This window comes from Cyphellophora europaea (genome assembly GCF_000365145.1).
Source record: "Cyphellophora europaea CBS 101466 unplaced genomic scaffold supercont1.10, whole genome shotgun sequence".
In the NCBI taxonomy this organism is placed as follows: Eukaryota; Fungi; Ascomycota; class Eurotiomycetes; order Chaetothyriales; family Cyphellophoraceae; genus Cyphellophora; species Cyphellophora europaea.
Genome location: NW_008481798.1, coordinates 1,208,542 through 1,236,526, shown reverse-complemented (window position 1 = coordinate 1,236,526; position 27,985 = coordinate 1,208,542). Strand labels below are relative to the sequence as shown.

Here is a 27,985-nt window from a genome sequence, read left to right as displayed (position 1 = left end):
GTGTTGTTCCTTGCTATCACAGGGAACACATCAGTCCCTTCCCATTGGGAATCTCCTGCCAGGAGTCATGACGCCGACCGCGTACAGCAACCGCTTGACGCGCCCACAGCCAACGGGACTGCATTGAAATGGCGCGCTAGCATGGTTCATAAAAACCCCGGTGAAGGGCTTACCAAGACCAAATACTCCGATCCTCGCGTTGTTCGTGAACTTGGCTTCAATGTGATGGTCAAAAACGATGGCCGACCACCTCATACAGCCATCACGTGGGATTCCTTCGACCCAGACGTTTTCCCCGAAGGAAGCGAAGGCAGGGCCTGGGTCGAGCTTCGAGCTGCCGAAATCGACCGTGAGATCGAAGCCATGCACGCAGCGGGGATGAAAGCCATGTACTGGTCCGACGTTTTCGTCTTGCCAAGAACTCTTGCCGATAAGTACTGGCCAGCCATTACTGATCAAAAGGGTTATTGGTCTTTCGATTCTGATCTGATGATAAACCTGACCAAGTACATGCTTGATGCAGTTTTTGTGCGCTTCCCCGATCTGGATGGCCTTGTAATCCGAACCGGCGAAATATACACCCACGATGTTCCTTTCCACCAAGGCAGCAGCCCCATCACAGATGGTCCGGACAGCCATATCCATTTGCTAAAGATTTTGGATGAAATTGTGGTACGGAAGCACAATAAGCTGGTCTTCTACCGGACATGGAGCTTTGATGGCTTTCATACAGACCCCAGCTACTATCTCACAGTGGCCGACGCAATCGAGCCGCATCCTAATTTGGTCATGGTCATCAAGCATACTAAAGGTGACTACTGGCGAACATTGCCGTTCAACCCGACCTTGGGAATTGGTCAGCACCCGTTTCTGGTAGAGATTCAGTGCCAGCGCGAGTACGAAGGCAAAGGTGCGGTTCCGAACTACGTAATGAAAGGTGTAATCAATGGTTTTGACGAGAATATGGAAGATGCTGGTGCCAAAAGCCTGACGGATCTGCTTGACCACGATCTATTCCAAGGAATTTTCGCTTGGCCTCGAGGCGGTGGCTGGCGTGGTCCTTATCCTGCTAACGAGTTCTGGATCGATATGAATGTCGAGGTCATTGCCAATTGGGCCACCGATACATCAAGAACTGAAGAAGAGCTTTTCCATTCGTGGGTCCGCCACACGCTGGAACTGGACGAGGAATCAGCACGTGCTCTGCGCGAAATTGCTCTGCTTTCGACGAGGGGCACTCTACTTGGCCACTACTCACTTGTCCATCAGGTCGGCAACCTGCCTTGGACTCGAGACTACTATATCGGAGGCGCAGATTCCGCGCTCAAGGGAGACTTTGAGGCCATCTTGTCGGATGGAACTGTGGAGGATGTGCTCGGCGAGAAGGCCCTCGCTGTCTACATCTGGGAGATGTTGCCAGGGCCAGCTCGGCAAATTCGGACTCACGACAAAGACCTGCGGGACTTCATTGACCTTAGCATCGAGTATGGCATCCTGCTATACACGATCATCTGGCGGTCATGGATTGCGCAACTAAAAGGCATGGAGGGCGATCAGACTGGACAATACGATGTTGAGTTGATCAGTGAGGGTATCAATGGCTATGATTTGGCAATGCAGAAATACAACGACCTTTCTGGATCACGCAACGCGACCGAGCAAGTCTCGTCGCTGTACGTCCCTTTTCAGTATCGATTCACCGCCCCGGATCCTATCAAAGGCGTGAATAACTCTATCAACATGTGGCGGTGGATTCTCGACGAAGCAGAGACGCAGTCAACGATGCGAGACGACTTGAAGCGATGATCATTAGGCTGTCAAGTCCTAACGCTGTCGAACAAGACTTCCCTGTCTTAGACGTGTATGCCGCACCAAATCGGGCCTAGCGGGCATTGTACGCCAAGCATCGCTGACCTCGCACATCCGGGGTCGTGCTACCACACTTGTGGTTGCACCGGGCATCGTCCTTCGGTGACCTCAACGAGAATCATAGGTCGGCCAGAATCCAGCCATGAAGAGAGATCAAGTCGGATTCGGCCAATATAGACAGTTTTCGTGACAGACGATGCCAAAAGCCAGAGTCGGCCCGGAGAATTGGCCCACATCCTTACCATATCTTTCGGCTTCGATCCTCAGTCCGGATGTACCCAAAGACACATTGTCGACAAAAGCTCTGAGCTCGCCGTCGTTGGAAGCAGACGTCGCCACCATTCCTCCTCCGCAGACGCCCTACTCCAACATTTGCATCACCCCGATCAACGACCCAGCTCATCCGGCATGCGGCCAATGTGGACTCTTTACTACGCAGGTACATGCTCCAGACAGTTTCATCTGCCTCTACCTCGGCCTTGTCCACTCTACGCAAGCTGAGCCTTCCGCCGCCTTTACAGACTACAACTCTCATGAGCCCAAGTCCGACTATGATCTCTCGCTCGACCGCGACCTAGGTCTTGCCATCGATGCTAACAACATGGGCAACGAGGCTCGCTTTATCAATGACTATCGTGGCATTGCCGACCGACCCAATGCCGAATTCCGGGATGTCATCGTCAAAGCCAAGAACGGAAAGAGAGAGCGAGGCGTGGGTGTGTTTGTTAAGGCTGCCAAGAGGGACAAAAAGACTAAATCGAAGAGACAAGACGACAACGGCATCAGCAAAGGTGCGGAGATCCTGGTGAGCTATGGCCGAGGCTTCTGGAGCGCGAGGCGCGCGGAGGCTGAAGAGGCAACTCAAGCGACCACCGACGCTTCTCTCGATGGATACAGCTGAATGCAGTTGACTGCGAAGTTTCGCTATTGTTGATTGTCGGTATTAGTGACTGCACTAATCCGCAGCCCACACAATAGGCACGTCGAGTGAAGTCCGAAATGCCAAGAGTTGATCAACTCCAAGGGTATCTTCTCGAACTCGTCAAGTTCTGAAGAACACCTCACTCGATCGCCCATGCTCTTTTCTGCAAACTCGGTTCTCCGCGTCAGTGGCTCGCTGTCGTTCATGAAGTATCAATCTGATGGGGGCGAAGATGCCCAGCGGATTCCCAACAAGCGCAAGCGTGACGACTGTGACTCCAACGATGAATCACACGTGACAACCTCAAAAGCCGTTTGTCTCTCCCACCCCTCCACTGGTCCAGCGCCGCCTACCCCAACTCTCCTGAGTCTTCCTCTCGAGCTGCGCGACCGCATCTACGCCCACACCGAAGGACGGCTGGTAAAGCTGCAACTTCTGAGTACCCGGTACGCTAAAGAGGTTGGGTACACTATACGCTTCAGGACACCCGGCATTGGCTTCTCTGGTCTTCACGGCGTAAACAGGCAATTTCGCAAGGAGCTCGAAGAGTGGTTTGGTACCAACCATAAGATCGACCTCAAGATTCACAAACGCATCATTCTCGGCCACGAAATTGCGAAATTCTCCCCCGAAGAGTGCTCCCGCATCGTCTACCTGCGCATTTTCCCATTGCCCTGGGAATCCTACGACTTGTGGAACCAACCCGCCGGCGCAATAATCACCACAATCATGGGCTGCTCTGCTGCAGCACTTGCGGACACCCTTCCGTCCCTTGATGGCATCGAATTCACCTTTGAGTGCGCTCGGAACAAACGCGATGAGGTCAATCGAGACCTCGACGACTTCTGCGAAAAGTTCGCCGCCATCAGACGAGACATGGATATCGAGAGCAGAAGCTGGTCAAATGGTCGTTATGTGGTAAAGATGGCGATCCTCGAAGAGCTTTGAGCTCCTAGTGAGCAAATGGGTTGCGCAGAATGCGGAATGACTTGAAAGCTTCTTGGCTCGCAGACCTGGATACGTTCATATGCCCTGGTGTGAACCATGGCTGGCGGGAGACAAACCAATCTGCGACCCGCTTACAGATCTCTGTAGCCTGTCATACAAACTTTGCCTTACTTCATCCAACCAACTATCTACTTCTTTCCTTCTTACGCTCGATGTAACTGACGCGAATTTCCGAGGGCATCTCGTTCTGTGGCAGCCGGACCGACACCACGCGGGACACGACCTTCAGCTCTTCCGTAGCCATTTGAGAAGTCCTGCATAACAGTCGGTCATTATCCGTTCCTCGCCGTGGCCCGCTACAAACACCCTTCTCCCTATTATGCTCGTACATCCGACGCAGCTTTCGCCTTCCTCAGTGACATGAGCTTGATGCTGCAGACCAAAAGTCAACACTGACGCTGGCGTCGAACAAGAAAGGCAATCAGTGGACGCTTGAGGTATGGCGAGCGGTGTACCCGCAGATTGCCAAATCCAACCTCACCCGTTCTTGCAACTTGCCAACTCAAAAGATCGCATCGAAGATCGCTGAGGCGGTTCGAAATCTGACTACCGTCAGGGCTCAATCAACAATTTCTCGTCGTCATGCACACAAACTCCACCGAGCTGCGTGGCGCAAGCGACAATGCCTCCGCTTACGAGACCTTGGCCGAAGCACTGCTTGTCCGACTATGCCTTTATTGAGTCTGTCACTGATACCCAGTAATTCAAGTCAAAATCCACACATGGCGCCAAGCTCGTTCAGAGAGCCCCCGGCAGCATTAAACCCGAACGACATGTCGGTTGGTGAGGCTGCTACAAGAGTCCAATCTCGGTATGAACGAGTTGTAAGCATGAAGCTAAGACATGACAACCTAGGTGGGCATGATCCGCCGCACCGAAGTAGACGGTGATATTAACTCCACGCCGACATTTGCTCAGCCTCAGAGCCACATAGCCATCGCTGGCCATCTTCGACGTACTCAGATGCAATATAAATTCGGAACAATGACGCCCTCATAAACACGATATCATCAGCGACAGTTTGTGACTCACCATCAACGAACTTCCACAACACCGTGAAGATCCCAGCTACGCAAAAAGACACTGCAATATGGCTCCACGATCCGGCCTCGGCATTGCGACCATGGTACTGGCAATGTGTTCGATCGCATCTGGTAAGTCATGCACAGCAAAAGCATTATTCGGGCTTCTGACATAGTTCCAGCACAAAACTCCAGTACTTCAAGTCCTCTACGCGACCCTCGAGAGCTCTATCTGCAAAACGTGACCCTTCCACCGCCATACCGCTTGGGCAACACAGGTCTGCAAAGCGAGTTCGATCCACCACCCGATTGTGGCGAAGACAGCTATGTGGGCAGCGGCCGTCTAGCTGGTCGTCGAGCACTGATCACAGGCGGGGACTCGGGCATTGGCCGGGCAGTCGCCATTGCGTTCGCAAGGGAGGGCGCAGATGTCACTATTAACTACCTCCCAGACGAGCAGTCTGACGCGGAAGACGTTCGTTCCATCATCGAGTCCACCACCGACTCCCGGGTCTTCACTCTACCAGGCGATATCCGTAACGAAACCTTCTGTGAGCAACTCGTCGCCGATGCAGCTGTACAGATGGAAGGCATTGACATCCTCATCAATAATGCTGGATGGACACAGCTTGCTCCGAACATCACAACCCTGAGCACCGAAGTCTTTCGACGTACACTCGAGACGAATGTCTTCGCCCCTTTCTACATTACCCGTGCCGCGGTCCCATACATGCCACCCGGATCCAGCATCGTCTTCACCGCCTCCAGGATTGTTGAAAGTCCACCCTATGAGGGTGCCACCTATGCTTCGACGAAAGCCTTCCTGGCGACCTATTCTCGAGCCCTGGCTTTTGGTCTGATGCAACAGAACGGCATTCGAGTGAACGCGGTCGCGCCCGGAATAGTGTACACGCCTTTCTTACCGACGCAGGGTCTTGTGAGTGAGATTGCGAACGACAGGGTTGGAACACTGCCTATGGGACGCGTCGCACAGCCTGTGGAGGTCGCAACCTTATATGTCGGCCTAGTAGAGAATGCGCAGACGCATGCGTACGGAGCAGTGTGGGAGCTCTGAGCTAGGGCTCGTTCTGCTGTGGAGAGTGGAAGTGTATGCGCCTTACCATGTGGTAATGGGTGGAGTTGCTCCTCTCATACATGACAGAAACTCTTGAACGGGTCAGTAGGTCTGGCTACCAAGTCGATAGATCAGCCCTTGGACCTTTCAAGGCAATATACCGATTACGCCAAGACGGTGCAACGATTGCTCCGGTCCGACCGTCTCCACTGCTATGAACCCACCCTGATCGTGCCATTGCCTCTGCTCAACAGTCTCTACGAAACCTCAATTGCAGCACTACTACCAGTACAGTATGCGGAGCAGAAATCTCGGGACGATGCCACCTCCAGCCGACGCAGACGATTGGCATCTGGTAACCGACGCCAAGAAGCGCAAGCAGATCCAAGATAGATTGGCCCAGCGAGCGAGACGTACGTACAGCTCTGCCGCTTCCTGTTATGCCCATTGATCACCCCAGATGATGAAGTACTGGTGCTGTGGCGCCTACTATAATGTCGTTGATAGATAGGCTGTCGATAATCGGAACTCTCAACCTCGAGTGTTCTCTTCACGACTGCAATGCCAGCCTATATGCTGACAAATGTCTGATATTAGGGAAACGACTGCGAGAAGCGCAGAAGGCCACGGCTCCGTCTCATGGCGACTGTACAGCAAAGTGTCGTAGCCTTACCAGTGAGACAGTGCATTGTTGTCAGCTCATCTCGGCAACTGCTCTTGATCTTGATACCACTGCACCCCAATCTAGCATCGCCAGCACCGTATTCGCATTCACGCCTCTAAGCCTCGAGGACGAAATGGATTTGTTCAACGCGACACCCACGATCATTCGCGAGCTGGGCTTGACCCATTCTATAGCTGCGGCCCTCTACTTCAACGGCGAAGTGCTCGGCCTCTCGTGTTGCACCGTGGTGCCGTCCAGATCCCCACCAGCTGGCGATCATGTCCCCGGCTCGCTGCGGCCGACTTCAACACAGATGATCACCATCCATCAAATGGGGGTCGATCGTTTTCCGTTTCCTCGGATGCGCGACAACATGATTACCATGAACGGATTGTTCGACGACGACGAATTTGCTCGCGACTTACTGACAACGCCGAGCTTTCAGATCGATGCGGGCGCCCCATCATGGGAGCCCCGTGCGTGGAAAGTATCAAGACAATTTGCAGACAAGTGGGGGTTCCTGTTCTGAAACTATACGATGCTCTCAACGATGCTTCCCGATCCGACCGGCCTCTTCAGGCGCGTTCAAACACGACGAGCTCCACATCTATTCTCGCCTACGAAGACTCCATCTCGGCCATCTTCACAATCCAATTCACCACTGTCTGCGGCGCGCTCACATTCGGCGCATGGTCCGCCGCAACCGACGTAACGTCAACCTTGCTCCCACTCGCCTTCTCGATCGTCTCGATCCCCTTCCTCTGCACATCAGGCGGGACACACCTATCTCCCTCACACAGCAGATAGCTGACGGGCACATTCTTGTACCCGGCGTGCGTCAACTCGCCCGCAAAGCTGATGGCCGAATGTCGCGGCCAGTTGGCGAACCAGGGATCCGCATCCTCGGGCTTCATGTTGGAGCACACGACGTCGCGCGTGCGATTGAGGTCTTCGTGGTACATCCAGCCGTCGTCCTGGGGGGACCATCAAGTCAGCACAGTGGCCCTCATCGAGAACAGCCTGCAAGAAGAAGAAGAAGAAGAAGAAGAAGAAGAAGAAGAAGACGAAGACTCACCAACACCTTGAACACCAAGCGATCCTCCTCCTTCACCTCCCCCAGCACCCCCATCGCCGTCCCCCCGACCTCAGGCACCAAACAAGTCAAATACCCCGCCCTCACCACCCCACCCCTCTTCCCCTCCTTGGCTCTCTCACTCTTCACCACCCCCTCCAACCCCAAACACTCACTCATCGGCACCCCGCCATAACTATGCGCCAACAACACGATATCCGTTCCCTTGTCGTCCGCCAACTTGCGGATTTCGGACGCGATGTAGGCCGCGTCGTCGGACATGGTGGGCGCGGGGACGGTGCCGGATCGGTCGCGGCCGGGGGAGACGGTGCGCAGGTGCGGCACGTGCAGGGTTAGGTGTCGGGGCAAGAGGGAGAGGACGGGTTCGTACATGCTGGGGAGGGCGAAGGAGCCGGTTACGAGGAGGAACGTTGGGGGCTGGGTCGGAGGCATTGTTGGTGGTTGTGGTGGTGATACGGTGGCTTGGCGGCTGTGGAAGGAAGGGGAGGTATATGGGGGGTTTGATAGAGGGGCTGGGTTGGGGTGTGTTGGTTTGGCGGGACAATTCCAAGAGATCTTGCCGTATGTAGTGGCAAGGCAGATAGCAACTCAGTCGTGTAGTCAGCGAAGAGTTCTCGCCCAAATACTCAGACTTCTTATACCAAAACGCAGGGGACCTAAGCGACATATATACCCTACCCCTCACTCTCACACACGCACTCTCTCTCTCTTGCTTCGCGAGTTCCACAAGCTCTTTGATTAATTCTAAGCCTCTCTTTCTTGGACCTCTTCGTCCGGGATTCCCGGCCTCCGCACGAAAGCGTGCCATTGCCCCTCTACTTTCTGACAATGCCATGCATTCTGATTGTCAGAAACCGTCCAGTCTACCAGTGGTTTCAAATCCGAATTGTGGGGTACAGTATTCAGGGCACCGGCCAGGCCCTCCGCGGCTCCGATTTGTTAGGTGGCCTGTTTGTGATCACCGGCAAGGATGTCGGAGACGCGCTATTCGTCTATGCATCAATGCCGCAGCTGACGATCCGAGGTTTCGTAAGCTGCTTTGGTGGCCGAGCGGGTGGTGGTGCAACCGACAATGCGACGCGGTAAGTAAGTTCAAGTTTGGGGGCCTGGGCTATGCAAGTTGCGGGCGCTAAGTCGATGAGGCAAGGGCTGCATTGGGGGGAGGGGAGGGGGGAGGCGAGGGGCGCCAAGAGTTTCACTGCCTATCCATCTGGAGCATGAGCTCATGTGGAGCGAACAGCCCTGTAGAGAGTGCGATGGATGTCTGATAGTCTGCCGAGGTAGCTGCTTCGCTGGCTCCGGTCGAGGGTTGTTGTGGCGCTTGAGAGGGGGGTGTGTCTGAGCCAACTTGCGCCTATATTAGATCAGAGAACATGGAAATTGCACTACTTGGACCTCTATGGGTAGGGCATGTCAGAGGCGGCCACTGGTTCGATGTTCGCCCTGATCACGAATGAGGGTCTAAGCAGCCGACTCAATGAATGCTCATAATGCCAACGTTTTCTTCCATGATCAGTCAAAAAGACACGACTACGAGGTGAGAGTGTGGCCTGTGGTTGGAGCTGCTCGTCCTTGCAAAGGCTCATGCCCGTTTATATCTGGATTCTCTTTTCTGGCAAGCACGACTTCAGATGTACGGATACCTTCTTTGCGGATGTTATACCAGGACCTACTGCACTCAAACAAACGTTGGGAGAAGTATGTTAATGTCGTGTGATGGACGGCGTTGAGTAGAATAGGGCGTCGGAGGCTCGGAATGGGGCAATTTGCGGCCAAGGACTGCTGCCTGGGGCTGTGGGACGCCCGGAACTTTTCACAAACATCGTGAAACATTCAACATATCTGGCTGAGGACAACAAGGCAATCTTCCATCATGCGCAATTCTGCCCGCATCACACATGTCGACGAGGAGAAGCTACCACAAGGTCCGGGGAGGTTGCCTCACCTGCAAGCGGCGCAAAGTCCGCTGCGGGCTCGAGCGACCGACGTGCGACAACTGCAACCGGCTGTCTCGTGATTGCACCTACGCTGCTGAGACAGCGATCAAACCGGCTCTCTCGAGGTCGCCTTCTATAGCCCCCATTCCCAGTGCCGCGCTGGAAGTCGAGCTCATGCACCATTATACAGCCTTCACCGCACCAACAGTGGGCCACGATCAGCATCTCGTCTCACTATGGCGAGACGTCGTCCCCAAGCACGCCTTCAAGCACCGCTTCCTGCTCCTGGGCCTTTTTGCCGTCGCCGCCCAGCACAAGCTGCACTGCGGCAAGCCCGAGTTCCCCGACGAACTATTTGACGCCGCCAGCTACTATTATCAGGAGGCACTACCCATCTACATCAGTCTGCTCGACGATATCAATGAGGACAACTGTCACGCCCTGTTCGCCTTTTCCCAGCTGCTCGCCGGTATTTCCTGCTCTCGACTGAGTCTGGGCTTCTACGACCAGCCGGGCAGTCCGCAGAGCCTCATCGACAGCCTCGTCGGCGTTTTCGAGCTGCTCAAGGGCGCGCTGGCCATCGCTAAACAGGCCAGCACGTGGCTGAATGCGGGAGATCTGAGAGATATGATGAACAACCTGCCGGTGCTCGATGCTCCAGAGGAGTCCGCTGCTCAAAAGCCGTGTGCAGAAGCGCTCGCGGCCTTGACTGTTCGAATTGTTGGTGACACGGAGGCCGATGCGACTGCCGGTGCAAGCACGCGGGCCGAGATCCTCCTGCCGACCATCGAGCTGATCCGCACGCTCCTCATCCGTTATCCATCATCCGGAAATGACGGCCTAAGCAAGATCGCCGGCCTGCCGGTGTGGCTCGATGCCCGCTTCTACCGCCTGCTGAGGGCTCGCGACGAAGCTTCACTCGTGGTCCTGGCGTACTACGGTGCGGTGCTGCATCGCGTCAACCACGTATGGTTCTATGCCGGCGTGGGTGCCGATGTTGTGCAAGCCATCGCCCATGTGCTGAGTGAGGAGTGGGCACTGTATCTGGAGTGGCCGCTGCTCGAGATTGGTCGGCAATCGCGTGGATCATCACGCACCCTCACACCGCAGCTGCGGCTACGTCTCCAGTAAGGTGGTATTGGATGACTTTGGCACCGCATCATTCGGTTTCGCAACTGCTTCCTGCGGCCTTTTGGTTGACTCCTCTGGCTTCGCGACTGGTGGCTCTGGCTTTGGTTTCGCAGGAGCAGGCACTGGCTTCTTCTCCTCGCCGTTGATATTCTTGATGTGCTTCTCCTGCATGTTCTCAAAGTCCATCCACTCCACCCGGCCCTGCACCTGGAGGATATCGTCCGCCCACCGGCCCGGCGCGGTCTGCTTGGGCCACTGACTTTTCACCCAACGGTCGCCCGCTAGCAGCGTCTTGACGTTCTGCATCACCGAATATACGACATCCCACGTGGATTCTTCGTGCATCTGCGCCGTTGCGGCAGCTACTGTGTGGATGTCGCTGTCCCTACTCGCGGAACCCGCTGCACGATGTGTCGCCATCAGCGGCGGATAGGGTGCGTAGCAGTCAAACGGCTTGATGTAGTTCTCGTGGCACATTTGAGACAGGGCGATGTCGTACGGCTGGGTGTTGACCTGCAGTGCGGCGACGATCTTGAGTGCGGATCGCAGATTCACGGCATACGCAAAAGTGCCGCTGCTGAACCTGGTACGCACAATGAGACGCGTGTTGTCAGCGCCCGCCTCGGTGGGGACATGCGACTGCCGCCAATATCCGTGACGAACGTCGACGGGAGGGACGGTGGTGTCGTTGGTCAGGACATAAACGGGCTGCCGGGCGTTGTCTGGGCCGACCTTACGATGGCCCAACCAGAGCACGTCCCAGTCGCGTCCGTAAGCAGAGTCGGAAGGGGCTGTCCTGTTGCTGCGCAGTTCTTGCAATGCTTTGGCGCCGGTGGCGAAGTGCGAGAACTGCTGCTTGATGGTGATGTCCCAATCTGCGTCGTCCTCCAGAATCAAGGCTGTCTGAATGTTGTTCTCGACGATGTGCACGAGGGCATCCATGTGTGCCCGCCAGGAGCCTATGAAGGCCTCTTTCTCTGAACCTTGAATGGCCGGATCCATGTCCCAGCCATCAGGGATGGCCTTGGCGTCCATGTCCCGAAAGAGCACGCCAGGGAGCCAGGTGATGTCGAATTCGGACAGCGACGATGCCAAGGCGGTGATGTCTCGCTTGTCCGTCCGTGCTGGCAGACCGATGGCGAATACCTTTTCGAATCCGAGAGTCCTGTTGAAAATATCGCTACTCGGATCGCCACCTTTTAGATTTGAGAAGGCAGTTTTGAGACGGGGCAGAGGGTTGTGCTCATGTGTGAGACTGAAGCTGGCGTGCAGAACAAAGAGCAGGATTGCGGCCAAGGCCACATACCGCAATGTCACCCGATTCCACAACGGTACCAGCATAGTTGATGCGATTCAGTAACGAGGTAAGATATCTGACCGACAGAGCTAGTTCTCGCAGACGAGGACACAAATATCCATTCAACCGTTGAGCTGGACTGCGAAGTTGTTATGCTACCAAGTACACCCTACTGTGGGCAAGCCGCCGGACCTCCCTGAACGGACTTTTTCCACTGAGGCCAACCCCAGGGAGTGTTGATGCGTTTCTTGGCGACAGACGCCACTCAACGTGCGTGCAGGAGTATTGACGCAAGGGGTATAAGCCTCGTCCGTGAAACTTGACGGCAGAACGATCTGGTACCGGTGGAGTTTTCGTCCCGATGACAGGGTCCCCTGCGCTAGCGGTGGTTGGTGGCTGAACTGCGTCAATGTAATGACGGCCTTGTATTACGAACGTCACCTCTGCTCTATACCTGGCGCTAACCGCGAATCAATGACAGATTCCAGTGAGCAGCGGCCACTCCTTTCTGACTTCTGCTTTCATCAACATCACTCAAAGCTGCGCGCCATAGAAGGTGTTGAGGAGCACCAGTCACGCCATGGACTGTAGTTCGTCAGCAGGACTGACACCGCGAATGCTACGACGACAACTACTCTGCTGCATGGTCGCCATCGTCATCACCATAGCACTTCTGCTCTCTTATCAGTCCTCAAGCGGACCGCGGCTATGGGTCCGAGCCCAATCTTCAGAAGCACATGACCACCAAAGTATTCAACAACCCCTGGATCCTGATGCTGGACTTGTGCCATCGACACCGTCAACTTCCTTGCCTGGGGTTCGTGACTTTCCCCGCACCATCTGGCAAACTGGCAGCACCGACGGCATCAAAGAGTATGCCAAACAGTCCCAGACGTGGTCGACGCAAAACCCCAACCACACGCATGTCATTCTCACAGACAAAGATGCCAACGACTTTGTGCAGCAGCACTTCCCTTACCGGCCCTCCCTTCTCCGCTTTTGGAACGAGCTCCGAGTCCCCGTACTGCGCGCCGACCTACTACGCTACCTCGTCATCCTCTCCCGCGGCGGCGTCTACAGCGACATCGACACTTCGTGCCTAATGCCGATCACGCAGTGGATCCCGGCACAGTACCGCTTGTCAGCCAACGCGGTCGTGGGCATCGAGTACGACGACAGTAGCATGAAGATGTTCGTTCGGCCCATCTCCTTCAACCAGTGGACCCTGATGGCCAAGCCGGGCCATCCCATCTTCGAGCGCGCCGCCGCCCGCGTCATCAGCAACCTGGAGTTTTTAGCCCGCCAGAAGCGGCAGACTCTCTCAAACCTCAAGCTCGAAATGGTCGAGACGCTCGAGGCCACGGGGCCGGGAATGATCACCGATGTTGTCATGGAGGTACTGCGCGACCAGGGACACAACGTCGACTGGAAGACGTTCCATGCGCTCAAGGAGCCGATGCTACTTGGGGATGTGCTGATCCTGCCTATCAACGGTTTTGCTGGACACCAGAAGCACAGTCACAGTGGGGATCCGGCGTTTGGGCCGAAGTTGGTGCAGCATCATTTCGGGAGGACGTGGTATCGCAAGAAGCCGACGCCGGAGCCTGAGCAAGAGCAGGGGCCCAGGAAGGAAGTGGCTCTGGTGAAGGAGGAGCAAGTGGAGAAGCAGCCCGTTGGGAAGCATGAAGAAACCAAAGCGTGAGATTTGAGTTCGATAGGCTATCCAAGTAGCTCGAGTCTGTAAAGACAGCTAGGTCTAACTACTATATGGGTCCATACTCAAGCTGTGCGAGTATTCCGACATGGACCAAGTGCTCACAGTGTACAGCCTGCACAGGTAGACCGTGAATCAGGGACAGTCAATGGCCTTACTCAGCCCCAGGGACCTACAACTGCTCGCTTTTGACTGGCCTTCCTCTGCCACTGAGCGCCCGTGGGATGCCGTAGTGGTGGCAAGAAAATACACGCAGCAAAGTACGTCGTCGAAAGGTAGCCCGAGGATAGCCAGCCTCGGGGATCTCACGTTAGCGCTGGCCCATTTCCGACGCCCTCGGCTTTGGCTGAACCGTTACGACGCATATGGATGCGGTGATTGAAGACGACGGAAGCAGCAATACTTCGGAGTCCGTTTGTTGCAGCTTGGGGGCCTTGGTCGGTCAGTCGCGCCCGGCTCATCCGATGTTCTCAATGGGAAGGAATGGTGTCAGGAGGGGGAGTATAACGTCAATATCTGTGCTTGATCCAACCGAAACAGTCCTCAGTCTGGCCCCTGGCTTCCCCGTCAAGCGGCAGTTATCGTTCTTCTTGTTGTCCGCAAACGGGACATCGTCTCGACTCCTTGCCGGCGTCTGCAAAGTCTTGGTGGCCGCAAACGCCACAAGGTGACGTTACCAGGTACCTGGCTACATAATCGTGTGTGCTGAGTACGACGTTGGGGTACCCTGATTGGCTAGACGCCCAGTCTGCCTCGCACAGCGCGGGTCTCTGTACTGTATGGTAATGGTACAGCCACCCGTACAGACCAGAACGTGGCTTGTGCAGATCGGATATCCATGCTGCATCCGAGCTTCACTAGTGTCATGCGAGGTATAAGCAGTATACAAAGCTTACTTTAGCGCAACGGTTACCCCGTCTGTCTCTTGCGTCACACCTGGGATACTCAGTTTCGGGTCCATAGCAGCCAAGACTTGTCACTGCTGTCAATCGTCCCAGATGAGGGCCAGACTCGCGTGATGCTTTTCCGCATCAGTCGTTCCCCTGCTGGCTGATCCGGATGAGGATGGAAGAAATCTCAGATGTCGCGTGTCTGAAAGTGGCAGCTGAGGGAGGCAATAATGGTTTCGGAAGGGCTCCGCTCGTCGAATTGTTGCATGCATCTTCATCTAACATTCGACGGATTGGCAGTCTAGAACAGAGCCAGACGCAAGCCACAGCTGGTTTCAACACCCCTGAGTTATGCTGGATCTATGCGAACAAGCTCCTGACAACTATGTGAGAAAATTTGGGGATCCATGTAGATGTGCAATTTGAAGTCGTCCCAACATTTGGACAGCACGAACTACACCGTGAACACTGGCTTGAATCGTCGAGGAGCAAGGGAACCATGACCCACGGCAAACGTGTGTCCAATTTGAATTGGATTCTCTTCGCCATCTTGACCGTCCTGACAATAGAGGCCTTGTTCAGACGGCACCATGAAACCACCAGCAACACCATCACCCAGAACAGCGTGTCGACTCAGTCGAGTCCTGCTGTACTCCAACACAGCCTTCAATCACCAACACACTCCAAAGTGGGCAAACTCTTCATGCAATACGGACCACTGAACCCCATGTACGAGCGCGCCCTAGCAACACACATCCCACACAACGAACAGCACGGCTACCGCATGTCCATCCTCCGCCGTCCCACCGTCAAATTTCTCTGGTCCAAACCGGCCTTCATGCTCTCGCACATCCTCCAAGAACTCGAGAAACCCGAGGCGCAGCGCCTCGAATGGTTCTTCTGGTTCGACAGCGACATGCTCCTCCTGAACCCCAACATCCCTCTAGAATCCTTCCTCCCGCCCCGCCAGCACTGGAATCACATCCGCGCCCTAGTCGTGCAGGACCGCAACGGCCTCAACACGGGCGCCTTCGCGCTGCGCGTCGACCGCTGGTCCGCCATGTTCCTGGCCGCCACGCTCGCCACGCCACACGCACTCCCGCACCTCAAGCTCAAGTACAACGACCAGTCCGCCATGGAGTACTGGCTGCAGAGCGACCTCTACCGCAACAGCACCATGCACGTGCCCCAGCGCTGGCTCAACGCCTACCCGGGCCGCCGCGGCAACACGCCGGGGTTGCCCGCGGACCCGAACGCGCCGCAGTCCGCGGCCCAGAGACAGCCGTTTACCGTGCGCGAGGGGGATTTGGCCGTGCATTTCGCGGGTGGCGGGGACACGCGCGCGCCGCGCATGCTGCCGTGGTTGGATGTGGCGGAGCAGAGATTAAAGAGGTGGGAGGTGGCGTGGAATGAGACGACGTATCCAGGGGAAATCAGCGAGTTTTGGGAGCGGGAGGCCGGGGGGGAGTGGGAAAGGGTGGAGGCCATGAGGGAGAAGTGTGGCTATCAGTATTCGTAGAACTTGGTCGTCGCCTTTGAGTTTGTCTTCAATAGCTTTGACTTCGCGCTGTTGAAGTGTTGTCACTTGTCTTGCTTGCCGTGATATCTTTCCCCAGGTGAATGATGAGGGTGGTGTCATGTATTTCTTTTGATCTGAGTCTGCTGATAAAAGTGCGTCCGACCGCTTAGTCTACAGATAGAAGATATAAAAAAAGCCTTGGCGATATGAGCAGAGTACCCAGATCACTTTGCTCCACATAGGCATGGAAGGATCAGCAAAGAGCCTCCAATAGACGGCGCGAAGTGTTGCCAACATGTTTACGTAGAACCAAACATGCATTTTGTATAGAAGACCAATAGCCACGCCCCAAATAATCTCTGCCCGCCCCAGAAACGCCAAAAACTCCCCTTTCCAAAAGTTAACTCCAACATGGCGTGGGCGGTATTGAGGCCATTATGACAGATCTCACAGCTTCTCCCGCTGCTGCTGCGAAGACTGTTTTTCTTTCAAGAAGCAAAAAAAGTACTAGTATTATAGAAGCTGAAATGTCCACACTGAATCCTCTCGCCATAGAGATTGGGCTTCGTTTCTTTCGTGTCCTCCCTCCTCTTTCTCTTGCAAAGTCCCTCTTTGCAGAACCTCTCCTGTCGTCCCCTTAATTAGCATTGCCCCAGTACTTCCATCCATGTCCATGCGGGCGTGAGGGCTCCTCACCGTCCTCGCCGTCCTCGGGCTGCTGAGGGTGCTCCTCCTCGGGATCGGGGTCTGAGGACGGGTCTGGCTTAGGTGGATCCGTCTCATCAGACCAGGATTGGTCAGTCTCAGTGGGACTCGGTCCATCGGTAGTGGTTGGCGAGGGTTCGAGTGGGTCGGGCTGGTCTTGCCATTCGTGAGGGCTCGGTGTCGCGGAGGCGGCTCCCGGAATATTTGACGAGGTCTTGTTTGGGTCTTTGGGTCTGGTGGTTGGGGATGTAGAAGCGGTCGGTGTTGAGGTAGGTTTCATGGAATCTCCAGGCACGTCTTTCCACGGGTGGTCACCGGTGGATCCTGAAGATGGCTTGCTGGGGTCCTTGGGGCCGGCAGTAGGTGTGTTTGAAGACCCGGAAGACATTGATGTAGCTTTGGCGGGAGAGACAGGAGTTGCTGAAGACGGGCCAGGACTGGAGGGCTCTCCGCCCATATCGTTCCAAGATGGATGACTACCATCGTCAGAATTCTCTGGAAGGTCCGCATCGTCTTCCAAGTCGGAATCATCGTTGCCTGGGTCTGGGTATGGATCTGCCGTATTGCCATCTGGAGTATGAGGCACTCCGTTGTCAGGCGAAGACGAAGGTCTTCCAGCAGAGGCGTCCGGCGAAGACTGTGAGGATGGCGGTGATGAAGGTGGTTGTTCCTGAGCAGGTTTGTCTTGAGAGGGCTGTTCCTGAGAAGATGGCTGGCCTTGAGATGGTGGGACAGGTCCTGTTTCAATATCAGCAATTCCGACGTCGTGATGTCATTCATCAACGCCAACACACCTTTGGATCGGAGGCCTAGTCCATAGCATCGGAAAGGCGGCTTCTTGGACCCAACCACGAAGATGTTTCCATCATCGCTTGCACAAAAGATACCATGGCCTTTGCCGACGGAGAAGTCACGGCGAGTAATGTCGATATCTCCCTTGTTGCTTCTGGAGAAGGTACAACCATCATTGGCCGGCTTCTCGGATAGCTCAAGCACAGAATATCCAGAGCCACCATCCAGGTTGACGAATTTGTTGTTGGACTTCAGGTGGCCGTTCTTGATCGAAAACCACGCAGCGTCGTTGATGTTGTCGGTAACAATGGCATCATCTCCAGAGAACGCCCAGTAGCGTTTACCGGTCTGATATCTGCGTCCCGAGCGAGAGACTTGGATTCTGAACTGGTTCGGTCTGGGCTTGCGGCCGTTGGGGAAGTTGTGGGAACCACGGAATGGGAAGCCAGGGCGGCCACCGCCAGCTCCATGGTCGGCCCAGCTGGGCCCTGAGGCAAGAGCCAAGTTGATTAGGAGGAGTAACGAGAGGAAGGAAGAAAGCATTCTTCCGTTATTAAGCATAGTTGCTGGAGGTGACCGGATCGGTCTTAACTAAGGTAACGAATGGCTAAGGACAAAGAGGTCCTCAAGGCGTAGCAGGTAGCACCCAAACGAGGCGGGCGACTGTGAAGAGCCGGAGCAAAAGAGTAACAAAGCGAGAAGGTGATTTTTCCCCATGACAGTGGGTGTCTTGCTGTCATTATCAACCTATAGCCATGGGTCTCACGCATCGACACCGCCGCTGTCAAGGGTTGTTGTTGATTTCCTTCGGACGCTCACTGTTCCTCAAGGGTGCTGTCGGCGGTCGTGTGCTTGATTTCCGTGTCTGGGTCTAAAGCATTGAGCAATACGGGGATGCTATACTCTGATCCGAATGCGGCGAACGCCTGGACCCCATAGGGCGGCACGTCACGTATTGTGGCGTATTGTGGCGGAACGTCATTTGAACAGTACGTTGTAACCACTCCTGGCGAATCATGTATGGTTGAATGTTGGATCGGACCCACCACCGTACGAACGGGCTGGTCCAAGCCGCAGATCGACTACCGACATCGATGTCGTGGCAATTACTTGACTTCCGTTGTCTTGCATGTCACTCGCGGTGAACAGCAAGGGCTATTCCGCGGCTGCAGAGCTCAGCCAGCCAAATCAACCCGATACAGCAGAGATAGTCCTGACCAAATCTCCCACGTCTCGGGTACTTGTGACGCACACATGGCGCTCTGACGCTTTTCGCCGTCCCCTGCTTGTGCACTCCACTGACCGTTCCTGATAGTCTCACAGCTCGCGTGCCCTTTCTCCCGAAATGGATACGCAAGATGAGTCTAGCCTTTCGAATCATCAAAACACGGCCTGAACTTACCTCGGCACTCCGAAACGGACTGGCGTGTCACTCTCCTGGCGGCTGCATATCACGGTGTCATCGCGGCTGGACCGCCAACGGACACACACGGGGTATGAAAGTTGGTGCCAGAAACCCCCTAATACTCAGATATACACTCAGGAGCAACGACGGGCCCTTTCACTGTTGACACATGCAGCACAACCACGAAGCCAGCATATATGAGCTTCGCAGATACAGCAACACGGCGCTAGCAGAGATGGGCGCGTGCGATGACTGTGGTCCAGGTTGCAACATCCACCGCAACAAGTGGCAGCGAAGGGTTCGACTCCCGAGACGTCTGACGCCTAGGAGGCATGTTCTAATCTGGACCTTGCTATGCCTTGTCACCTGGCAGTTGCTACATAATCGCACACGGCTGAACCTATTCTCAAGTCGCAAGCATACCGGTACGGCCCTGGGGCATATTGAGGCGCTACCAGAATCAACGAAAGGCGAGATTAGGCAAAAACGGCCCCGTGATACCTCGTCCAACTCCCAAGCCACGCCAGAGGAACTCACAATTGACTCCGTACAAGGAGACAATGCCAAGAAAGATCAGACGATCATATCTCAGGACAAGCAAGGAGCTTCAAAACACGGCGAAGACGACGAGGATGATGACGAAGCCATGATCCGAAAGCACAAAGCCGCAGAGTCCAAAGAGCTGCCCGTCGAAGGAGGTCTAGTCATTGGGAAGGAGGCCAGTCCTGATCCCGAACAAGAGCAGAGTCAGGAGTCTGAGCAGCACCTATCTCTCGAATCACGGGCAGAGTCGCTACCAGACTTCATATATGTGCCTTTTGAGGAAGCTGTCAGAGATGAGAAGCTCGCTGGATGGGAGGACGAGTGGATCGGCCATGGCATCTTGGACACTGCTAAATCTGGGGGCTTGACAGAACCCAAGATTGACTTTGTGTACCTTTGTAAGTCTGAGTGACAATGGACCAATGGTACAGCAGTTGCTAACAGCTATATAGGGGTCAATGGATCAGAAGAGGAATTCCGCAATACAATGCTCCCTTGGGAGGTGAAGTCTGTGCTCAACGACCCCGAAGGACTCTGGATGGCGTCTCATGGGGTCAATCGGTACCGAGATTGGGACGAACTCCGATATTCATTACGAAGTATACACCGCAACGCCGGCCACTTCCGGAACAACATTCAAATCCTCGTCAACTCGATAGATGCCTCGACATCGTCAGATGGCAAATGGCAGCGTCAGACACCTTCATGGCTGCGAGAAAAGTCAGATGCACACAATATCCAGGTCGTTGCACAGGAGGACTTTTTCGACAAAACGACGGCAGCCTGCCTGCCCACCTTCAACTCGTTGACAATTGAGAACCAGCTTTTTAATGTTCCTTCCAATGCGGACCACTTCTTTGCTTTATCCGACGATATGCTACTTGGTGCTCAGCACTCGCCCTCGGACATCTTCTCGCCACTCTTTGGACCAGTAATGGGCTTCAAAACGAATGGCTACAGCACCGTCTCTCCACCCACGGAGCAGGATGCTCGTCGTTTCGGCGAAAAGCCTTACCTGATCTACACCTCTTGGCTTCTCAATCGTCGCTTCGGCATTCGAAAACGCAAGGGTCAGAGTCATTTTGGACATTCGCTCTCCAGGAGCATCATGCGAGAAGCTATCAGCTCCTTTCCTCGGCCAGAGCTGCGAAGCGCTTGCAAGCGGTTTCGAGGTGAGCCTGGCTTTCAGCTTTACTCTTGGTATGTCACGTTTCACTATCTGATCGAGCGACATCGGGAAGCTCTGTTATGGAGTTATCTTATGCTTCGAAGCGACGTTGATGGTGACGGCTCCTTATCATTGTCGGAGCGGCGGCAGGTCGTTCAGGACATTGAGAATGGTCTTGACAACCTTCCCAAGACTTCATTTCGGCGACGTTACTTCTACCATGTTTCAGCAGCATTGGAAAAAGCAGGGCTTGCGCCGCCACAGGTCAACACCAACATACAGTGGACGTCTCTCGATGGCCCTGTCTCTATGCGGGATGCCGATTGCAGCGATTTCGATGTGGACGACTGCCTGGGTCCAGGATTCAACCTATCACGCACTTCCACCGGAAATCCGGTGTTCACCTCAGCAGTCATCTTTGACCGCGCAGCACGGCAAAACCCACACTGCGGAGACTGCCTGCTGAAAATCATCCTACATCAAGTGCGGCAGGGCATGTCGCCGCTTCTACCCTCAGCTGAGCATCAGCCACAGCAACGAGAGTTGGTCGTCAAGGCTCTCATGCGATATAAATATACAATTATGGACCCCACAAACTCACTGTTTGTCATGGTCACGGACGCCGATCAAGTTGACAGTACTCTTGTGCGAAAGTATATCCGAGAAGGCAAGGACATTCCTGGCCAGCTCTGCCTCAATGACGACGTCTCAACGACCGACGAAGATGAACTTCAAGATACCCACGAGGCGATGACGGAATTGCTTCATGGCATGTTTCCCGAAAAGGCAGAGTGGGAAAGGTGAGTGTCACCGTCGCTACACAGATTTGGCGTGCCAGAAGAGAATTCACCCGGGCTTTCGGAAATTCGGGATGTGTCTTGGACCATAAAGGACTGCATGTTTGGCGACAGCTGTGTCGGTGAGGTACATCGTTGCCAATTCGACGAAGACGCAGAGTCATTGGACGCCTGGAAAGGAAAAACTGAAGCCTTCGGGCCATTCGGAGGATCGTCCGCGACGACAGCGAGGGCCAATCGCAGCACGATCCGACTGACTTGGTTGCCTGAAAGGGCGAAAGATCTACTCGACCTGGAGCAGTCGTCTTCGCTTCTGGATGTTCGTTTCTTTTGCTAGCATAGAATAACCTGTTTAGATAGAGCACATCGCCGACCAAGTGGCAATGAATCACGAGAGCATTTTATCCACATCCCAGCCCCTGATTTCTAGTTCCGTTGTTGAACCACTATTTATAGCGGCAGACTTCACAGCCACGAAGAATGAGCATCTTCGAATGATGCCATAAGTATAAGACTGACAGACCACAAACATGAAGTGCTGAACAACCCACACTCAATCTTCTAGGAGACTGCTATCTTATACCGAGCCCTTCTCCTCGACAAGCTTGCTAGATCTCAGACAAGCCGCAATGCGAACATCTCGACGACCCTTCGCGGTCCTAGCAATTACCTCTCTGGCATACTGCACTTCTGGCGTTTATGCCCAAGAAAACTCGACTGCCGCAAGTCGTGAAATTACAGGTTTCCCTCCGGTACGTCTCCATGCAATGAGAACCTGGTCACTAGCATCGACCCACTCGACGGGGATATCCTCCTTCATCATGCTATCAGCAACAAGCAGCTTTACTGACATACTTTCAATCTCCAGTGCGATGCTCTAATCGAGGCTGGTCTAGGTACCCAAGTCCTTACCGCGACTTCCAATGAGTACGAATCTCGGGTCGACAGCTGGTGGTTTGCGAACGCGCGCGTCCGGCCCTGGTGCTTCGTACGGCCACAAAATACTATGGAAGTCTCAAATGTCGTCAAAGTGCTTTCTGATGCTGGATCGGGAGCCGGTGACTGGCACATTGCGGTTCGAAGCGGTGGGCACTCCTTACCCTCTGCCAACAGCATAGTCAACGGCGTCACTATCGACCTCACAATGATGAACAACTCGTGGTACAGCCCGGAGCAGAAAGTCGCCAGTGTCGAGCCCGGAGCAGCGTGGAAGGACGTTTACGCCAACCTTCTTGATACGGCCAATGTTACGGTCACTGGAGGCCGAGACGGCGGTGTCGGCGTCGGTGGCTTCTTACTGGGTGGCGGCAACTCATACTACAGCAGTCGCAATGGCTTTGGGTGCGACACCGTAGTCAACTACGAAGTCGTGCTCGCCAACGGCACCATCGTCAACGCCAACGCCAGCACCAACCCCGATCTCTGGCGAGCACTCAAAGGCGGCGGCATGAACTTCGGCATCGTCACCCGTTTCGACATCGAAGCCATGCCGGCAGTCGACTTCGCCTACGGGCAGAGCGTCCTCAGCACGAACTACTCCGATGCCGTGGTGGACGTCATCGTCAACTTCACCAACAACCCGGAGGAAATGGAGAATGACCACCTCATCCCGCTGTACAGCTACAACGCCAGCGAGGGCGGGCAGTCCATCATCCTCATCGGCGTCAACACGCAAGGCGACCTCAACTCCCCCGCCTTCGACGGCATGAACAGCATCCCGGCACTGAGTCGCACTTGGGAGCACAAATCTCTCGCCCGCGCGGCGAACGAGTCCCAAGTCGCCGGCGGCCTCCTGTAAGCCGGGCGCCTCCCCCCCCCCCTCTCTTCTGTCCTCTCCTCACGAACATCCTTCCCCCACCAATCCATTCATGCTAACAGCCCTCCCCCTCAAACCAGCTATACGCAATCCACGCTAACCCTCCCCGCCAACCCCACCGCCGTCCGCCGCGCCACCGCCCTGCACTCCAGCCTGATCCGCACGCTCACCGCGACCCTCGGCCCCGAGAATTTCAGCGCCTCCACCTTCCTGCAACCGCTGCCCACGCAAATCGCCAAAGCCGGCTCTCGCTCCGGCGGCAGCAATGTGCTAGGCCTAGACCGCATCCCCGGCAACGCCATATTGTGGGTGTCGGGCGTGGGCGTACAACCCGACGCTGGTGACGCGGGGTTGGCGGTCGCGAGGGCGGAGTTGAAGAAGTTGGTGGCGGAGTTGCGGGAGTTTGCGAGGGGACAGGACGACGTAGAAGGGATGGAGTGGACGTATCTGAACTATGCGGACGCGGACCAGGATCCGTTGGGGAGCTATGGGGAGGAGAATGTGCGGTTCATGCAGGAGGTGGCGGAGAGGTATGACCCTGAGGGGTTCTGGCAGGGGAGGGTGCCGGGAGGGTTCAAGGTGGGAAGGGTGGAGGTTTGAGAGAGGGGAGGAAAGACGGGGTGGCGATGTAGGGCGATAGCTGGCGGTCTTCGTGATTGATGGGAGGTGCTTCCAACATCCTCTCACTCCCCTCCCAGTCCTCCGCCGATCAATCTCACATCCCAACACGAACCGTGCCTCAAAACCTCCTCGGCGGCAACTTCTTTCTCCATTTGAACTCCGCCAAATCCTCAAAGCCATAAACACTAACCCTCGCCGCCCGCACATTCTCATCCGCCAGGATCTTCTCATACACACCCGCAAACTCGCTGGCACGCATGCGCTTCCCGTAGCCCATCTGCGGAGGCGACATGGGCGATTCGTCGCAGACTAAGTCGTAGTCGACGCGGTAGTGGAGGTAGACCTAGGTACTTCACATCAGCAAAGCAGGGCACAGCACAGTACAGCAGAGCCAGGCTGCAGAATGACGAGGAAACTGGCCCCGGGTGGGAGGGGCCTTACCTCGTTGAATCGCACGTTGGTGTCCTCATTCTCGTGGCATGCGACGTTGGCGAGCGAGAAGAGCGCGCCCTGGGATGTCGCGGTGGCGCCTCCCACGCCGGATTCGCCAGCGCCGCCGGTTACGAGTGTCCAGGTGCTGGTCTTGGCGCCTTGGGCGAGGAGGTAGGGCATGGTGGCGCGGTAGGCGACTGTTGGGCGATGGCTGTCAGCTGCAAGGTCGGGAAGAGCGAGAGTAAAGTGAGGCGGTGCATCTGAGCATGTATGAGAGGCTGTGGGAGCTTACAGAAGGCTGCTTCGAAGCCTGTGGTCATTATACGCCGGAGGGAGGCGGTGTCAACGGTGTAGATGGGAGTCTTGGGCTCGTATGCGCCCACTTTGATTTAGGTTAGTGTTGATGTGGCGATGTTGGGGTGACAGTGCGCATGGCACCCCGACTTACCGGCGGAATATACATGGTGGAAAGCCGGCAATTTGCCTGCTTTGACCTCGTCCACGACACCCTGCACGCCGCTGTCACTCAAGACATCAGCGTAGGTGAAAGTGATGCGATCGACCGGCAGGGATTTGTCGTAAGTGAGGTTATGCAAGACTTTCTCCTCGGACTCCTTGCCGCGGACGACTGCTAGGACATCAAGATTGGAGCGTAACGCCCCGATGATGACGCTGACGCCGATATTGCCGGATGAGCCGACAACGAGGACTGTTTCTCGCGACATGGTTGCCGGCACAAAGTGGTTTCACTATCGCTGCTCTCGACCTTGCCACTTCAGAGAGCCTCGTGCATTTGTATACAACGTTTTGTGCCAAGGGCTGTAGCGCAACAACCGGTGCTTTCGCCTCCGACTTTGTAATCCACACCAGGGGCCCTGCCAGACCAGGTATAGCGCATGGATTTTTGGTCTTTCGTCCGACTCGGCCGGCAGCCCTATTACCTCTGTAGCTAATGAGCGCTTGGTGTGTAGGCTGTAAGGGTTGTGGGGATAGACTCGGCCATAAACAAAGCCGAGTGGTGGTCGAACAGGACACAAGCAGTGCTGGCAGCGCAACTGTCTCAATGCCATTGGGTGTTTTCTGGTAATCGTAACGTAGCCTGCTGGCGGATGAGGTCTGCCAAGACCCTGGAAGCGCGATGCGGGCAACAATACCGATGCTTAGTAAAGGCGTCAAAGGTGACCTGATGCATGAGCTCGGGGTTTGAAGCTCTCCAGCAATAGATCCGAGGAAGCAGCGACAGGCCCGAATGAGGCAACGGGCAGCCCTTGGCGTCGTGCTCCGCTCGATCAGATGACTGTTTCTGGGGGGGCGACGGAAGAAATTGATGAGCATTGACGCTCGACAGGCAGAAGGAGGTGGCTCTAGTCGCGTCGGGTGGAAGTGATCGTACTGTAGCTGTATCTGGTCTACAGCATCCAAGAAGGAGAGGACTAGGCAATCAAGGAAAGCTTCAGCTCCAAAGGGGAAATGAATGCCATTTGTCTCGCCCACCAAGCTTCATCGCTCTGCACTACCTAATTTGCTATCTGGCACCTTCGTATCTCTGCCTCCCTCCTCGCTCTTAATCATCAGGCTCTCTTGCACCACACTGACTTTAGCGGCGTATCACTAGGCGTAACCTTTGAAAAGTCCGTGAACAACGTGGCGTCTAGGGATTTTCCTGTATCTCCAAACGGTGTGGTCGACCGTTCGTCGCACGTCTTATGATATCTCCAGCACTTCAAGCCCCCGTACACCTGCATCGAAGACGGCGGGTTGGCATTGCCGTCGGCCGTGGTGAAGCGGATGCACCGCCAGCCCTCTTCTACCGTCATAGGGTTGTATGTACAGGACCCGCCACCATTAGGCTTAGTGCAGACTGTGTAGCCGGTGGCGTACCCGGGCATGGCGACGGCGGCGTTGGTCGTACTGGTGAAGAGGAGAAGGGGAAGGGAAAGGTAAAGGAAAAGGGATTGCTGGGAGACAAAAGTGACCATCTTGTTTCTTGGAGATCTTGATATCGGAGAGAATTGAAGCGGTTAGAAGTGGTAGATAGTAGCAGTCGAAGTTTCGACTCTTGTAGTTTTAGGTTAGCGTTGAGTGGGAAGTGGTAGACAAAGAAAAAGGCTCCAGACAAAGCACGTTCGACGGACGACGCTTGGTCTATGCGGTCTATTGTCGTTAGCCTATAGTCATCAAAATGGATATCGACTGCTATTTCCAGGACCCGTTCGTTATAGTTTCTTTGTGATTTATGCGTTATAGCTTCTTTGTGAGTTATGAATAATCATTCCACTGTAGCCACAACAAATGGTCTTACGAAAATTGGATGCCTTGCACGAATTAGCCACCTACATGCTCACTGATGCATGGTCAAACTTACCTCCATCGCAAATCATGCTCTGGCCTGTGATATTCCTTGCCTTGTCACTCACCAAGAAGCTAACCAGATTCGCAATATCTGCCGGCTCGCTCGCGCGCTGCTCGGTCCGTATCAGTATCCCATCGCTCTCGTCCACTTGAAGCACCCGTTGAACAGAAACAGCAGAGACTCACCTTCAGCGCACTTCTCGCCGCCACGCTCTTCCCGAATGCTTCGCCCGCCTTCAATCCCTGACCGTCCGGCCGCGCGCGAATACTTTCATCAATGGCGCCCCACATATCTGTATCGACGGGCCCGGGGCAATATGCGTTGACATTGATGCCATACTCAGCGAGGTCCAATGCAGTGGCCTGCGTCAGGCCCCGGACCGCCCATTTGGTGGCCGTATACGGCAGAGTGTTGCCACTGGGCTTGAACGCAGCAATGGAGGCGGCGCCGACGATCTTGCCGCCGCGGCCCTGCGCAATCATCTGACGAGCGGCTTCTCGGTAGCAGAGGAAGACGCCGCGAACATTGACGCTGTAGATCTGGTCGAGGTCCGCGACGCTAGTCTCGAGGAGGCGTGTGCATTTGACGATTCCGGCGTTGGCAACCATGACCTGTAAGAGTGAGCTTGGTACCAATAGTCAGAGTAAGCAGGCTCGAGAGGACAGACGTTGAGTTCGCCATAGGTATCGACGGCGGCCTTGACGAGGGAGACAACGTCATCTTCAATGCTCACATCGGCAATAACAGCTTTGCATTTGCGGCCTGCAGGACAGAGGTGTCAACTAGGTAGCATGGCACTCGTTGACTAGGCCAGAACTTGGCGATGTAAGATGAGGAAGTAGTATATGAGCACACCTTTGGCTTCGACTTCCTCTTTGACATTGTCAAGATGACTCACTTGTCGTTCAATGTCGTTGATCTATTGTCGTCAGATTAGTGGCCATTATAGGGGCGCAGGCCGGCGGTACAGTCAAATCATAGCCATCCTGTGCGAGCTGCAGTGCAATGGCGCGGCCTATACCTCGCGAGGCGCCGGTGACAATGGCAAAGGGCATGGTGGCGTCGGTTTCTCACTGTTAGTTAGTGTACATATAAATGATAAGGCATCACTCCGTGTTCGAGTCAGGCATCTGCCATCTGAGGAGAAGCCTTGCTGAGGGGGTCATACTGCATGAACTGCCTCGTGAGGGGAAAGGCCGAGGGGTAGGTCCA

The 27,985-nt window shown here is 55.1% G+C and overlaps 15 protein-coding genes across 15 annotated transcripts; 10 read left to right on the top strand and 5 right to left on the bottom strand.

Moving 5' to 3' along the window:
- Positions 1-141: 141 nt before the first annotated feature.
- Positions 142-1,806, top strand: HMPREF1541_09586 (uncharacterized protein; the record flags this gene model as incomplete). Its single annotated transcript, XM_008714259.1, has 1 exon — positions 142-1,806. One exon carries the CDS (start codon positions 142-144, stop codon positions 1,804-1,806), a length of 1,665 nt encoding a protein of 554 aa, XP_008712481.1.
- A 259-nt stretch (positions 1,807-2,065) lies between these two features.
- Positions 2,066-2,770, top strand: HMPREF1541_09585 (uncharacterized protein; the record flags this gene model as incomplete). Its single annotated transcript, XM_008714258.1, has 1 exon — positions 2,066-2,770. The coding sequence occupies one exon, from the start codon at positions 2,066-2,068 to the stop codon at positions 2,768-2,770; it is 705 nt and encodes a 234-aa protein (XP_008712480.1).
- Positions 2,771-2,944: 174 nt separating this feature from the next.
- HMPREF1541_09584 (uncharacterized protein) lies at positions 2,945-3,739 on the top strand (the record flags this gene model as incomplete). The annotated part of the gene is made up of 1 exon (XM_008714257.1): positions 2,945-3,739. The coding sequence occupies one exon, from the start codon at positions 2,945-2,947 to the stop codon at positions 3,737-3,739; it is 795 nt and encodes a 264-aa protein (XP_008712479.1).
- Positions 3,740-4,889: 1,150 nt separating this feature from the next.
- HMPREF1541_09583 (uncharacterized protein) lies at positions 4,890-5,896 on the top strand (the record flags this gene model as incomplete). The annotated part of the gene is made up of 2 exons (XM_008714256.1): positions 4,890-4,953; positions 5,004-5,896. The coding sequence occupies 2 exons, from the start codon at positions 4,890-4,892 to the stop codon at positions 5,894-5,896; spliced, it is 957 nt and encodes a 318-aa protein (XP_008712478.1).
- A 797-nt stretch (positions 5,897-6,693) lies between these two features.
- On the top strand, positions 6,694-7,089 carry HMPREF1541_09582 (uncharacterized protein; the record flags this gene model as incomplete). The annotated part of the gene is made up of 1 exon (XM_008714255.1): positions 6,694-7,089. One exon carries the CDS (start codon positions 6,694-6,696, stop codon positions 7,087-7,089), a length of 396 nt encoding a protein of 131 aa, XP_008712477.1.
- Positions 7,090-7,177: 88 nt separating this feature from the next.
- Positions 7,178-8,085, bottom strand: HMPREF1541_09581 (uncharacterized protein; the record flags this gene model as incomplete). The annotated part of the gene is made up of 2 exons (XM_008714254.1): positions 7,178-7,534; positions 7,636-8,085. The coding sequence occupies 2 exons, from the start codon at positions 8,083-8,085 to the stop codon at positions 7,178-7,180; spliced, it is 807 nt and encodes a 268-aa protein (XP_008712476.1).
- A 1,466-nt stretch (positions 8,086-9,551) lies between these two features.
- Positions 9,552-10,614, top strand: HMPREF1541_09580 (uncharacterized protein; the record flags this gene model as incomplete). Its single annotated transcript, XM_008714253.1, has 2 exons — positions 9,552-10,556; positions 10,597-10,614. 2 exons carry the CDS (start codon positions 9,552-9,554, stop codon positions 10,612-10,614), a joined length of 1,023 nt encoding a protein of 340 aa, XP_008712475.1.
- A 135-nt stretch (positions 10,615-10,749) lies between these two features.
- HMPREF1541_09579 (uncharacterized protein) lies at positions 10,750-12,062 on the bottom strand (the record flags this gene model as incomplete). Its single annotated transcript, XM_008714252.1, has 2 exons — positions 10,750-10,779; positions 10,845-12,062. The coding sequence occupies 2 exons, from the start codon at positions 12,060-12,062 to the stop codon at positions 10,750-10,752; spliced, it is 1,248 nt and encodes a 415-aa protein (XP_008712474.1).
- A 599-nt stretch (positions 12,063-12,661) lies between these two features.
- Positions 12,662-13,720, top strand: HMPREF1541_09578 (uncharacterized protein; the record flags this gene model as incomplete). The annotated part of the gene is made up of 1 exon (XM_008714251.1): positions 12,662-13,720. The coding sequence occupies one exon, from the start codon at positions 12,662-12,664 to the stop codon at positions 13,718-13,720; it is 1,059 nt and encodes a 352-aa protein (XP_008712473.1).
- A 1,401-nt stretch (positions 13,721-15,121) lies between these two features.
- Positions 15,122-16,141, top strand: HMPREF1541_09577 (uncharacterized protein; the record flags this gene model as incomplete). The annotated part of the gene is made up of 1 exon (XM_008714250.1): positions 15,122-16,141. One exon carries the CDS (start codon positions 15,122-15,124, stop codon positions 16,139-16,141), a length of 1,020 nt encoding a protein of 339 aa, XP_008712472.1.
- A 637-nt stretch (positions 16,142-16,778) lies between these two features.
- On the bottom strand, positions 16,779-18,199 carry HMPREF1541_09576 (uncharacterized protein; the record flags this gene model as incomplete). Its single annotated transcript, XM_008714249.1, has 2 exons — positions 16,779-17,584; positions 17,641-18,199. The coding sequence occupies 2 exons, from the start codon at positions 18,197-18,199 to the stop codon at positions 16,779-16,781; spliced, it is 1,365 nt and encodes a 454-aa protein (XP_008712471.1).
- A 1,079-nt stretch (positions 18,200-19,278) lies between these two features.
- HMPREF1541_09575 (uncharacterized protein) lies at positions 19,279-21,558 on the top strand (the record flags this gene model as incomplete). The annotated part of the gene is made up of 2 exons (XM_008714248.1): positions 19,279-19,984; positions 20,039-21,558. The coding sequence occupies 2 exons, from the start codon at positions 19,279-19,281 to the stop codon at positions 21,556-21,558; spliced, it is 2,226 nt and encodes a 741-aa protein (XP_008712470.1).
- Positions 21,559-22,180: 622 nt separating this feature from the next.
- Positions 22,181-23,967, top strand: HMPREF1541_09574 (uncharacterized protein; the record flags this gene model as incomplete). The annotated part of the gene is made up of 3 exons (XM_008714247.1): positions 22,181-22,303; positions 22,420-23,345; positions 23,448-23,967. The coding sequence occupies 3 exons, from the start codon at positions 22,181-22,183 to the stop codon at positions 23,965-23,967; spliced, it is 1,569 nt and encodes a 522-aa protein (XP_008712469.1).
- A 139-nt stretch (positions 23,968-24,106) lies between these two features.
- Positions 24,107-25,145, bottom strand: HMPREF1541_09573 (uncharacterized protein; the record flags this gene model as incomplete). Its single annotated transcript, XM_008714246.1, has 4 exons — positions 24,107-24,331; positions 24,430-24,617; positions 24,713-24,802; positions 24,869-25,145. 4 exons carry the CDS (start codon positions 25,143-25,145, stop codon positions 24,107-24,109), a joined length of 780 nt encoding a protein of 259 aa, XP_008712468.1.
- Positions 25,146-26,718: 1,573 nt separating this feature from the next.
- Positions 26,719-27,828, bottom strand: HMPREF1541_09572 (uncharacterized protein; the record flags this gene model as incomplete). The annotated part of the gene is made up of 6 exons (XM_008714245.1): positions 26,719-26,735; positions 26,786-26,882; positions 26,959-27,384; positions 27,441-27,535; positions 27,629-27,692; positions 27,742-27,828. 6 exons carry the CDS (start codon positions 27,826-27,828, stop codon positions 26,719-26,721), a joined length of 786 nt encoding a protein of 261 aa, XP_008712467.1.
- Between the last annotated feature and the right edge of the window lie 157 nt (positions 27,829-27,985).